At 31.3% G+C, this 13,766-nt stretch overlaps 1 protein-coding gene across 1 annotated transcript in view; it reads right to left on the minus strand.

Moving 5' to 3' along the window:
* Window positions 1-4,399: 4,399 nt before the first annotated feature.
* The window catches only part of LOC142331369 (uncharacterized), an 85,076-nt gene continuing 75,709 nt past the window's right edge, over window positions 4,400-13,766 (minus strand). Inside the window, exons 15-16 of the mRNA XM_075377220.1 lie at window positions 6,902-7,018; window positions 4,400-5,695 (exon numbers count right to left, since the gene is read on the minus strand). Coding sequence (XP_075233335.1) covers window positions 5,262-5,695; window positions 6,902-7,018 — 551 coding nt within the window. The 3' untranslated portion in view covers window positions 4,400-5,261. The remainder of the gene's footprint in view (window positions 5,696-6,901; window positions 7,019-13,766) is intronic.

The raw sequence follows: 13,766 nt of genomic DNA on the forward strand, positions 1-13,766 counted from the left end.
TGAGCCAATGATGTGTGTATTTATGCAGATTCCAGGGCATGCTAGTATCTCACGAAAGAAAAGCACAGAATGGCAACAACTTGTGAGAATATGAATATAATTTCTATTCAAACGACAAAAATCAGAAATTGTCTAACAAATACATTAGAAACATTCAGCGCAATGAATAATAGATAATTTTAAGTTCTAAAATGAATGCAATAAATACTCCATATAAATCGAAGAGCAAAGAAAAACTCACTTGCAGGGAGCACGCAGCATTGAAAAGACTGAGAATCATTCACACACAAATGACAAATTCATATATGATTATACAGGAGAAGAAAGACCAATGTCTGGTGTATGTGACACACCATTCATTGTTAACCTTCTATTTCAAAAATCTACATTGTATGAAAACCTTAGAATGGATAAAGAAATGCTGCTACTGCTGATTTGGAAAACAGCAATGGAGAAACAATTATTGCTTAACTTCATTCCAGCAAATTACTAAATAAATCAGTTGTGAAATAACTAAATCAGACGATGAAATAAAGATTTGTTTTATGTTGGATTGTAGCTCCCATGTGTAAAGGTATACCTTCACCTGAGTACAAAGGTCTCTTTTGTTCTTTTTTTCTGCATTGTCTAACAATTTGTGTATTTCATTTAATTTACATTTACTGATGTAAGGATAGATATCCTTACAAAGGCATGATGAAGTTACTGATGATTTTATTCTGTTTTTAAACAATGTAACAGTGGCTATTGACCTTAGAAGTAATTACATTATCAAGTAAGCATACAAATATACATAATAATATATTAAATTTCTTAAAATTGTAAATGATATTTAGTATTTTCTAAGTTTTATTTATGATACTGTTTTATTTTGCAGACACATAATACAGGATACATATGACAAACTGTGCTTGAATAAAATAAATGACAAATAAAAAACGATACACAGTTTAATGAGCAAATTTTTCAAATATAATTTTTTGAAATAAAATTTGTTGCAATAATTTACTAACTGCACTTAAAATAAACCACTTTTGCTTTAGTGTATTGTAAAAGTATTAATTTAAGAAAAACTGTTTTTCATATAAGGTTCAGAAATGTAAGTACTTAATATAATAAAATTAAAAAAAAAAATTATCAGTGACAGGAACTCTCTTGCTGTACAGTGTCTACTAACAGGATTTTAAGAAAACTTATTCACACAAAGAAACCTGATGAAAGTAATTATTAATAATAGATTCATCATATAAATCAAATAATATACATAAATATAAGACAGCTGTTTAAAAATGCTATTTATACTGAACATTGTTAAAAAAAATAATCATATCATTAATTTTAAAAATAATTAAAATAAAATCCAGCTGTTACTGTTAAACTTAGGCGTTAATTCTCCTCTCCCCGGTAGACCGGAACGGAGTCCGTTAGCTTTGCACTCATGTTGAGTTTAATGTTAGCGGGGGTTCTTTAAGGGAACTAGAACCAAATTTCACTGTGATTAACACTTTAGTGGGAAAGTTGTTGTGGTGGTTTAGTTTTGCCTCGAATCAGAGACATTCAATGAAATTGGCTCATTAAATGGATAGAGCTAGGCACAGGGTCTTCATTCTGCGGTTAGGCTTCTAGCTTAGTTCCTGAGGGCAACGTGGTAGCTGCAGGTGTCCGTTGTCTTCTTCTGACGGCATAAACTTAAAACTATCTCGGGGTGAATTTACTGATGCAGATGTCCCTCGGGGCATCTGCATCGGTGGCATCTCTGCGGGGCCTTAACTGAACCCTGTGGTGTGTGATCAGTTTGAGGGCGAGAAGATGTCCTCTGTTAAAGCCACTACTGGCTAGGAATGGAGGGGGTGGTGTAGCGATCGGACACGCTATGAGGCGGGATCTTCTCTCCTCGGGGGGGAATCGAGATCGTTAAACTACGTAAGCTGAGTTTCACTAAGGGAACTAGGTCTAAATTTTGTTGTTGCGATCAACATGTTTGGGGTATGTTGTGTTGTTTTGCCTTGAATTACGAGACATTCATGAAACTGGCTCGTATTAAGTAGAACTAAGGCGCGTGTTCACGAGTTAGTAGGACATTCAAGATGTCCGGACGAGTCCTACAATGAAAGGCAATAAGCTGAATTATTAAATCACCAATGCAAATGTCTACCGAGGAATTTACATCGGTGGCATCCCAACGAGGCCAGGCTTATTACTATGAGATGTAAAAAGTCGGACGGCGATAGACAACTCCTGTTAAACCCCAGGAACCGTGGGAGGGGGTGTGGTGACCGGAACATCATTAGGTGGGTGTCTTCCCCTACGGGGTTGGGATGTTACTGTTAAACTGTAAAATAGTTTAAAAATTAAAATAAAAATTACATTTTAATTTAATAAAACTTTTTTGGCATAAATAAATTCGTAAAATTTATTTATTCAAACGTAAAATATGTTATGGAAGCCTACATACAGCACTACTCAGAGTGTTTCTAAAATGGTGGGCTGCGTATACTTTTTCAGATCCTACTAGTAACACTAAACAAAAAATATCCTTAGGAAAAATGGCAATTTCTCCTTCATTCTCCCCTTGTTCGCCATTTTGTTATTTTTATATAAAAATTTATATCTCAATTTCAGATAAAAAAATCACATTAATATTTGGTAAGCATCCTTGTAATAATGTTTTAAAATTAGCAAAAAATCAGGAATTAAATACCTTCTCAAATTACAAAATGGCGGCCATGTTTATTTTTCAATCGGTTATATCTCCATAAATATTAGTTTCAGCAAAATTTATATTATTTGCTAAAATATCAAGCCTTTTATTTCGAACAAAATTACATTTTATTGTTTTAAATCGGTTAACAAATAGCCGAGTTATGACAGAAAATTGATGTAATTTTGTGTCTGTTTTCATGTCTTCCACTTTACATTCAATTCGATTAAATATTGTTTTTATTTATTTACAATACTAGAATTAAGTCATTTTCTCACAATAAGATTTAATATTAAATAATAATAAAACAATTGATAATTCCTCACTTTTGAATAATTTTACACAGCGACTATTACTGTTGATCACGTTAACAATGTAAAAATGAAGCTTATTTCAACAGGAAAAGTGTTCAAAACTATCTCAACCAGCTTATCTGGAGCAATAAGAATCCTCATGATACCTAGCAAAGTAAGTAGCCATCAACAAAGATTTTCTCTGAAAATATGGGCAGGTATTTTTAATGACTATCTTTTGGGTCCTGTCATTCTACCAAACCGTTTAAATGGAGAAAATTATCTTGCTCATTTAACTCAAAATCTTCCACATTGTTTGGAAGAGCTACCTCATACAATTAAGAGGAAATATGTGATTTCACCACAATGGAGCTCGAGCACATTTCAGTCAGTTGGTATCAGATTTCCTGCATGGAGCTTTCCATGAAAAATGGACAGGCCGCAGAGGGCCAGTATTTATTCCTGATTTTTTGCTAATTTTAAAACTTTATTACCAAGACGCTTACCAAATATTAATGTGATTCATCTATCTGAACTTGAGATATAAATTTTTATATAAAAATAGCAAAATGGCTGACAAGAAAAGAATGAAGAGAAATCGCCATTTTTCCTCAGGATATTTTTGTTTAGTTTTACAAGTAGAATCCAAAAACATCTAGCCAGCCCACCATTTACAAACATTCTGTATATATAAAATAGAAACTAACAAAAATATATTATTCAAGTTCAATGCTTAAAATTACCACAAAAACTTAATTATATATCTGGATGTTATAAAAGTGTATGTTACACACAGAAATTACTGCAGTATTAATGGGGGAATTCAAATGACTTATAAGAGTGTATATTTCAAACAAGTCATGTTCAAATGCTTCTTGGTAAAACTCACTGATTCTCAACTAATCAGGATTGCAATAGAGAAATATATTGTTTGAGTTTTAGGATCAGTATCTGCAAAAGCTGACATTAGAAAAAAACATTAAATACAACCATTAAGCAGGCTATCTAGTTTTAAGGGAATGTCATAAACTTAGTACAGATTAAGGAAATGCGGTCAAATGCAAGTAAGTACTTTATAAAACTTATTTACTACTACCATCTTAAAAAATGCAGTGGGATGCTGAATGACAAAAAGTGAAATGTGTGTAATGCGGGTAATGATAATAAAAATGATAACACGGGTAATCTAGCGATTACAGTTTATTGTACATAAATAAGAAACAATTTAATTTTCTTATTTATTCATGATACCACATTTTTCTAAACATTACTTTATTTAGTAAAACATTATACAAATATGTTTGTTAACATTATAAAATATGTTTAATAATGTAATTATATAAGTTCGGTATGTAATGAAATAAATAATTTATTACACATCGTATTAGTAAAGGTTATACACGGTATAGGTTCTTAAAAATTTTCTATTTTTTAAAGTTTGAAATGTTTGTAATAATAATAAAATATAAAAACAGTGGTATTTAACACAAATATCTTTAACAAAATTACGCGCACGCACAAGAAACAGCTATATTACTAATTATATAACTACTTAAAACTTACCTAAAAGATATATTTTTAAATCACAGCTTAGCTATGGGTGGAAAGTAAAGATGACATCTTGTTTCTTAATTACAAGATAACACATGAAATCTTTCATAATATTATAAGGACAAAACTAAACATAAGGACTAAACTAAACTTAAACATTCTAAACCTAGAAAAATATAATAAATCAGTCTTTTTGTTTCTTATTTTTGTTTACTTTTACTCATAAAAATCTCCAAAATCATAAAATCAATAGTGAACTTACATTTTCTTAATTAGAATTCGCTTGATGATTAACAACTATTATTTAATAACAATTCAAGAAATTAGTTAAAAAAGCTTCCTGGCAGTGAGAATATGTTTACTATTCTCATACTTCCTGATTAAAAATACCAGTAAAAAAAAATTTAATATATTAATTTTTTACACTTCATAAAAACAAAACACTTAAATATGCAATTAAACTATTAGTTTGAAAAATTTCCAAGTTCTAACTCAAACAGTTTTAAAATGTAAATGATTTACAGTTTGTAAAGCTAAAATAATGTTAATATAATGCAGAGATAACTGTGAACCAAAATACTGCAAACATAAAGCACAAAAAGTACCAGGCTTACTTTAATATTTTATCAGCTTATATTTATCAAACTTATTACCAAAATTATGATCAATCACATATAAAATTCTAGAAGTTGAGCAAAATAAACAAAATAATAAAGCTAAATTTTTATCCCTAAAATAGTATCAAAATGTTTTATAGGGAATATAGTACAATTAGCATTTCTAAATTTATTAAGCAAACTGCATATTTTAGCCAATCTAAACAAGTCTTCTTTATATTTATCATATTTTATAACAGGATCTAATTTCTTTTTACCCTTTCTATAAAGTTTATTATGCGTATTTAAATAGTCTGTATTAAATGTTTTCTCATTAATCTTTTTAAGAATATTTATCAAATGATAAGTTTCACAATATGACTGAAACATAACCATTAACAACCAAACTGTAATATCGGGTAACTTTAAAACTGTATTCTCAGAGACATTTAATTCATTATCTACACTCAATAATTTAATTAACAGTTTAGATTTTCTTACATAACTCATAACTGAACAACCTAATTTATTTGTATAGAACAATAGATCGGTACCTGAAAAAAATAAAAACAATCATTAAAAAGTCATGTCTTAATCCGTTATACAATTTTTCATAATGCAATAACTATCAACATAATTAATTTCTACATAGTAAAATAATAAAACACTATTGAGCTCCAAACCTCAAAATTAATTGCAGTGCTACACATCTAATAAAAATTATATTATCAGAATAGATTACTCAGCAATGACTGCTATTAAACTTTGTGTAAATGAACATGATTTATTATATTTTGCTGTTTTTCAACATTAAATTTTGTGATATACAATGTATAAAAAAATGTTAAAAATTATTTTTAGATGGTCTTTTGAGCATCATAAGACCATACAAGAGAAATGGAAATCAGGTTTGCTTCTACAAAGAACTATGGTTCTGTAAAAACACTAACACTTCTTGAAAATTTTGTCTATCAAATCTTCTGAATTATATTAGACACAGTATTTGAGTTGATCTTGAAAATTCAATAGTAATGTTGCAATAAACTTTTTAAGGTATTTTCAATAAATTAAGTTTTACACTATTTAAGATCATGTAATGTTAACAGGTATGTCGTGAATCCAGCACATTTTAAGTAGGTTCAACCTCACAAAAATAAATCTAGGTGGTAAATGTCAGTTTAGAAATAAGTCTAGGTGGTAAATATCAGTTTAGGATGGCTGGTTAACATCTTTCACTCGTGAAATGACATACCCTGTGAACAAGCTGCATAGCACCCGACCTCATTTGTACTGTAACTCAATCTTGTTGAAGCCACAACAACATGGCATTGATTTTTGGCCCAAAAAATGATTTGCCATACCTGTGTAGCGATATCCATTTACTGTTCAATATTTTCTTCATGGCCTTTAAGAATTACACCACGATTACGCAAGATACTAACAAAGTACAGCAAACAGTTAACTTTGGACAGAACAAAGACCACTGATGAAGCTCTAGTGAATTTTCTTCTTCTAAGTTGTAATACTTTTGCTTATAAACTTAACAAAATAATGCTTTGCTCTAGGATCAGATAGACTCTTTAGAAATACCAAATGGCACATTAGAGTGCTTAATTAACACATTCATAAATATATACAAAAACAACTTAAGCATTCTTCAACGAGGGTAGAACAGAGATTCTTGGAGAATCAGAGAACAACTCTTTGTTGAATAAAAAAAAACCTTTTTTTAATTGAAGTAAACAGACCGAAAAACTCACCTCCTTTAGAGATTATCATTTTACATATTTCAGTATTATTTGTGTTCAGAGCCTGGATTAATGGTGTTCTACCCATATTATTTTCTGCATTTAAATCGACTGGCTCTTCACTTGGATCTAAAACAAAAAAATTAAAACAGAATCTAATCTCGCTATTAACAAAATATGATAAGAGGAAGGAGGACATGTTTATTTACAACTTCAGAATAAAATCGCTAGAATCATCACAGCTCTTGCTAGTAATTTAATGTGAGTATAAACAGAGAAGCAGTTAAAATTTTTGAACCAGTTTAGAATGAAAATGGAAAGGCTCTAATAATAGCCTTTTATGTGTTCATTTTGTTTAAAATAACCAATACGTTTTTCTGCATGAAGCTGATAAATCTCTCCGTAGAGCTTGTAATCAAGCTCTGTAAGTCTCTCCTGCTCCAGGTGGAGTGGAAGAAGTCTGCCTCAATTATCTTTTACACCGATCTTGAAATAATCAATACATCTTACTACAAACTAATACGTCTATAACAGATGTGAATTTATATCTCCCTTTTTGAAAATATATACAACTACAATCTAACCGATTTTGTGGGACTGTTTTCTTTGTCCAACACATATTTCTTAAGCAGAATGCTTAAGTTGTCTTCCTGTTTTCCCCATTGATTTACTATCTTCCTATTTTAAAAAAGGGGAATAAGAATTCACATTTTAATTACAGAGGAATTAGTTTGTTAAATATTAAATACAAGATATATATACTAAAAATATTTCAAGGGTACAGAAAATAATTGAGGCTATTATGCGGTGCAGATGTCAGAGAGTGATGTGAAGACAAAGTTTTTACCATCCAACAGTTATTGAATATTCATTGAATCCCTGAAAACTCATTCATCCTTTGTGGGTTTGGTAGTAAGTAAATATCTCTGGCTAGTAATATTATCTCTGGGGGAAATAATGAGGAAAAATGACTGCCATATCATCTGATTTTGATAGTAAGAGTTATTGACAAGGACTTGTACAAGAATGGCAAAGGAAAGAAAGGGTATTTCAGCTAATGAAAGAGTACAAGAAAGCCAATTGTCACAGACTTTATTTACAATTAGATGCAATAATTGAGGGCATTATTCCTGATGTAAGTGAATTGAACACTGAGTATATCTTAATAAAATATCTTGTTAAGTAATACCTTGTTGTTGTTGAGTAGATACAGCAACTATAAAGGATAGATTGTGCCTAAAAACTTTGAACTATGCAAGCACAAGAAAACTCAGGATTGAGAGACTGGTGCTGAAATGAGCAAGATAGATCATGGGACCTAATCCTTGGTATTAATCATGACAATGATAACACTAATTGCATAAATAACTTTACATTTTTAAGTTTTGCTTAAAAAATTATAAAAACATTTTAAATAACATTGTAAAACTAAATCTTATTTACAAATAAAAGTAAACTACTAGTAAGTTCCTTTTGTGTTCAGTATTTCTATTACTACGTCTTCATTTGTAATACAGGTTAAGTATTCGCAGCAATCTATTTATTACAACATATTTTAATAAAGAATTATTAAAAACCTCTTTTTCTTTCTTTTTTTTGTTTTTAAAAACATTGCAGAAATGTATGTTTACTACCTTAGTAGCTGAAATAAAATGAACTATTCTGCTACTGTAATAAGTTAAATGATGAAATTACACTTCAGTACCAAATTTTATTATAAATACCCTTTACTTTGTAAAAAAAATACATATTATAAAAAATACTATTAAAAATTATAAAAAGTGCAAATCCACCTTACCAGCAAATTAATTTTGACTTCTCGAGATCTTTCAGTCCTTAGGCTATCGTCAGGAGATTAAAATAGTATATAAAATAAAGATAAAGAATTAAAATATTAAACAATCAAGACTGATTGCTGGTTGTCAATAATCTGATTGAAATGTACAGTGTAATCTGGTGGAATAAAATGAGATTAATGGGAACCATGTTGTAAAAATGATATTTCATTTGAATTATCTCTTTATATCCATATTTAGGATGTGTTTAAACAATTTCTCATCTTTAAAAAATTTTTGCTAACTAATTAGATTAACTAAATATAAATGTGATATTTTTCTAAATTAGATGTATTATAATAATTATAAGATACTAGCTGACCCAGCAATGCTTCGCTACTACTAGATTTGAGCATATACGAGGTGTGACAATAAAGTAATGAGACTGATTTTTCTTTGCAAGATGTGGCAACCCTGCAGCTTGCGTAGGCACACCATCTTTGACCTTGGTCTATAAGCTACTTCTAGTCCAAGCAGCACATTGATGCAACTGCTCAGTCGTGAGTTGTGATGTAATAAGTGAACACGTGTTTGAGTCTCTCGTCACAGAAATGAAACCGCAAAATATTGTGCAACGGTATGCCATTTCTTTTTGCGTTAAATTGGGTGAAAACGCGACGACAACTTATGATAAGCTTCAGAAGGCTTTTGGAGAGGAGGTTATGTCAAGAGCTCAAGTTTTTCGGTGGCATAAAAGTTTTAGTGAAGGCAGAACGAATGTTGAAGATGAAGACAGTGGACAACCATCAACCTCACAGACAGATGTTTTCTTGACCAGGGTGCGTGAAATCGTACGATCTGATTGAAGATTATCTGTGAAAATGATTGCAGAAGAACTCAACATCAATCGAGAAACGGTTCGTCTAATATTAACTGAAGATTTGTGCAAAAATGGTCCCCAAAAATCTCACACAACAACAGCGAGAAACACAGAAAAATGTGGCAGCCGATCTGTTAGAGCAAACAGAAATCAATCCAGATTTGTTGAGCCGTGTTATCACTAGTGATGACGGTTGGTTTATTCAATACGATCCAGAGACAAAACGCCAAAGTTCGCAATGTGCTCAAAGGGATCACCCAGACCAAAAAAAGCTTGCATGTCAAAGTCAAAAGTGAAATGCATGCTTGTGTGCTTCTTTGATTCCAAGGGAATTGTTCATAAAGAGTGGGTGCCTCCTGGACAAACAGTTAACCGATATTTCTACAAATAAATTTTAGAAAGACTTCGTAAACGAGTTCTTCGTGTCCGTGCCAACATTGCTCATAATTGGATTCTGCATCACGATAATGCGCCATCCCATACTGCTCTGTTAGTACAGCAATTTTTAACCTCAAAGCAAATTTCAGTACTACCACAGCCACCTTATTCACCAGATATCGCTCCGTGCAATTTTTTTCTATTTCCAAGAGTCAAAATGCCGGTCAAGGGCATTTTCAAACAACACAAGATGTCCAAAAAGCTGTGACTAGGGTCTTGGAGGATATTACAGAAGATGAGTTCCAGAAATGCTACCATCAATGGCAGAAGCGCTGGAATAAGTGTGTGCAATCAGAGGGGAACTACTTTGAAGGAGACAACACTAAACATGACTAAAATGGTAAGCAACATTTTTCTTCACATCAGTCTCATTACTTTATTGTCGCACCTCGTATATATATATATATTTTTTGAGATTAATTAATACAATTGAAAGTTTAATAAAACATTAAAACTGAACATTACGAGACTTCACAAAATTTAACCTTTCACTTTTACCCTATTTTCCTTTTTCCCTATTCCCTATTTCTACAGCAGATACACATATGAACACTGCCTTTTATATATAAAAAAGAAGAAAATCTATATGTATATTACATTACAAATCTTGTTATGTATATATTACATACAAATCTATATGTATATTAATACTGCTAACATAAAATTATTACCAGATAAAAAGTAAAAAATATACATAAAAAATAAATTCATTCTATTTAGTCTATAGTACAGGCAATTTGTCATCAAAATAGACTGTATTTGAAAATCCTTACCTACTGATTGATCTTTTGTCCATGCGTTAGGGGTGATGAGGGAAGCTTAACTCCAGATTTTTAACATCCCCCTCCCATTGATTTTTGAAAAACTCAAAAAGTTTTTGAAATGCGTTTTTCTCAGAATCTATGCATTTTAGAGAAGAGTTTTTCAAATAATAATTTATCAGCTTTGACTATGTGTACTTTATTATTAATTTAATTTTAATTTTTTTTTTTCTTTTGAAGTTATATTGTTTCTTATTTGTGGATTTATTTTTTGTAGAACTAAAATGCCATGCCTAACAGATTCAGACCCGGGACCTTCAGATGAAAGGACCTTTTGGAAGCAATTAAAATAGTACCTTTCTTTAGTGATGTTACCAGTAGTGTTGTTAATGGTGCCTCTGTCTAAAAAAATCTCCTTAGACAAAAAAATATAGTATAGCTTATCTAAGTTGTGTTACTTTTGTTTATAAATTTTATAATCGCCAAGTGTGATGAGAAGTTTTTTATGTGCTGAATTTTTATAAAACTTTCATTTTCTGATTAATTTATTTGTACATCCCCCACTTTCCAAAAGAACACTAGCAAAATTTTTAATTTACATGCATTTTAAATTTAAAGCTAAATTGAAAAGTAAAGTGGAAACTTCTATAAAAATAACATAAAAAAGGATTAAATTTTAATCCCAGATAAACAAAACAAAATTAACCTTTCAAAACAGGTATTCCAACTATTATTGAAACTTAAAAGCACAACTGACCCCAAATTCCAACCTTCAAATTAATGATAAAAAAACCCAATAACGAAAATTAACTAAACTCCAAACCACACCAATATCATCATGATAGCTACACTCCTTCTCCAACACACAAAAGCCATACGTTTGGATAGAACAATCTGATTATATCTAAAACTTGAATACAACTTTATCAAAGTAATTAAGGATGCATACATATCCCACACATCTCCACACTTTATATCATCCTTTAATATAATCAGTATATACAGTAACATACAGGTAATTCAACATCCATTAAAAACATATAACCTAAGTTATTATGAAAGCAGAATACAAACAAAACAAACTGCTTGACTTTCTTGACCTCATAATGTTCAAAATTTATCACAGACATATCTTCAAAACTCACAGAAAAATTACTGCAACTGTTTAACTGGCTCACTTATTCACTAGACATCTAACCACTCCGTATAGCACAACATGCAGCTTTCTTATGCATATACATTGCCTAACACATATACCACCTATGCCAACCGGTAGCTACACTGATTACAGTATCCCAAGAGTACAGAGATTTCAAGGATCATACAGAAAGTTCTTGGCCTGACAAAGAAAACACAAGAGTATTTTTCTATTTTTCAATGTGGTCACAATTAAATACATTTAAACAAACAACTTTCCAACTTTTGAATACTTTTGGTTTTTTGTTTTCTCCAGCCAGTTTTCCAGCTACTGCCAGGTCTGGGTGTGTGTATATATATGCAAATGCAATTACCACTACCGGCTTGCCAGGCCTGACATAGCTGCAGATGTAATGCAATGTAAATGTAAATGTAACAGTAAATGTAACATGTAACAGTACATGTAGACTGGAACAGACTCAGTCAACTAATCCTGAGACGTATGGTTAATTGAAACTCAACCACCAAAGAACATTAGTATCCACACTCTAACATTAAAATCCATATAAAAGCAACTGTCTTTACAAGGACTTGAACCTTAGAACTCTTGACTTTGAAAATCAGCTGATTTTGTGATGAGTTTAACCATTAGACTAACCCTGGAGGTTTAATACCCTCAGTATAATGCGATTTGATCAACTCTGTAAATAAGCAGTTATCTCGGTTTTGATCTCATCATTTGAAGTGAATCTTTGTCAGGCCAGCCATTTCTTCAGGTTTGGGAAGAGGAATTTATCACTGGGAGCCAAATTTAGTGAATGCTGTGCATGTGGAAGCCCTTCGTAGTGTAGGTCAAGTTTTGCAACAACAATCCGAGAATTCTGTGCAGGAACATTATTGGATGAAAAAATATTCTTTCTTTGGTAAAGTATGAACATTTAACCTGAATAAAACCCGATTAGTCCAGTAATGTAGCGTAATTGACCCCCAATGATGGTCCTCCCTTTTTCTAAGTAATCTATGAGTACTACATCACAAGAATCCCAAAGAAACCAAGCCATGACTCTTCCTGAGATTTTCTTCTGTTCACTTACAGTTACTCCCATCCCTGTTTGGTCTCTGAAGTGTATTGATGAATCCACAATTCATCTACTCCTATAAAAAATCTAAGAAACTCAGTGGATTCGCATTTAAATAATTCTAAACATCCTTGAGAAGTAAAATGTAAAATGAAAAGTCAAATGTATATTCAGTCGAGTGTTAACAAACAAGGGACCCATTCAAGTGGAAAGCTTTTTCATACTCCAAATCATTGTGTAAAATGTACTGAGCACAGTCTATTAAGATGTTTGCGATGTCAGCAAACTCGTCTACCTTCAGTGAGTCAGTGATCATTTAATACAGCATTGAGAATTTTTCTGATGATTTCATTAGTTGTAGCAGTTGTTGGCCATCCTGAGCAATCATCATCTTGAATGGGTGTATGATGACTACATTTAAATTCACTAGTCCCTTTTTTACCATCAAAAATGAAGAGGAAGAATCCTGTAATGTGGAATCTATTCCACTTTTTTGTATGTCCATTGGTAACTGTAATTACTGCAATAAATGATGCTATTGGACAGAAGATGCACGTTCATCTACATATGCAAAAATACACACACGCACTAAATATAAAGTAATCAAATTTTGCAAACACACAGAAACAGGACACATATTACATTAACCACAACATGCAAACTTTAAAAACCACATTAAGAAACCCAACATATATGAACAATACAAAATTTAGAGAAACAATAAAGAGATACTAGAGAAGAGCACTGGAGAAGAGATACTGCTGCTATTTTTTTTATCCTATGGTCCAACAGAAGAAAAAATCTATT

Source organism: Lycorma delicatula, chromosome 10 (genome assembly GCF_047948215.1).
Source record: "Lycorma delicatula isolate Av1 chromosome 10, ASM4794821v1, whole genome shotgun sequence".
Lineage (NCBI taxonomy): Eukaryota > Metazoa > Arthropoda > Insecta > Hemiptera > Fulgoridae > Lycorma > Lycorma delicatula.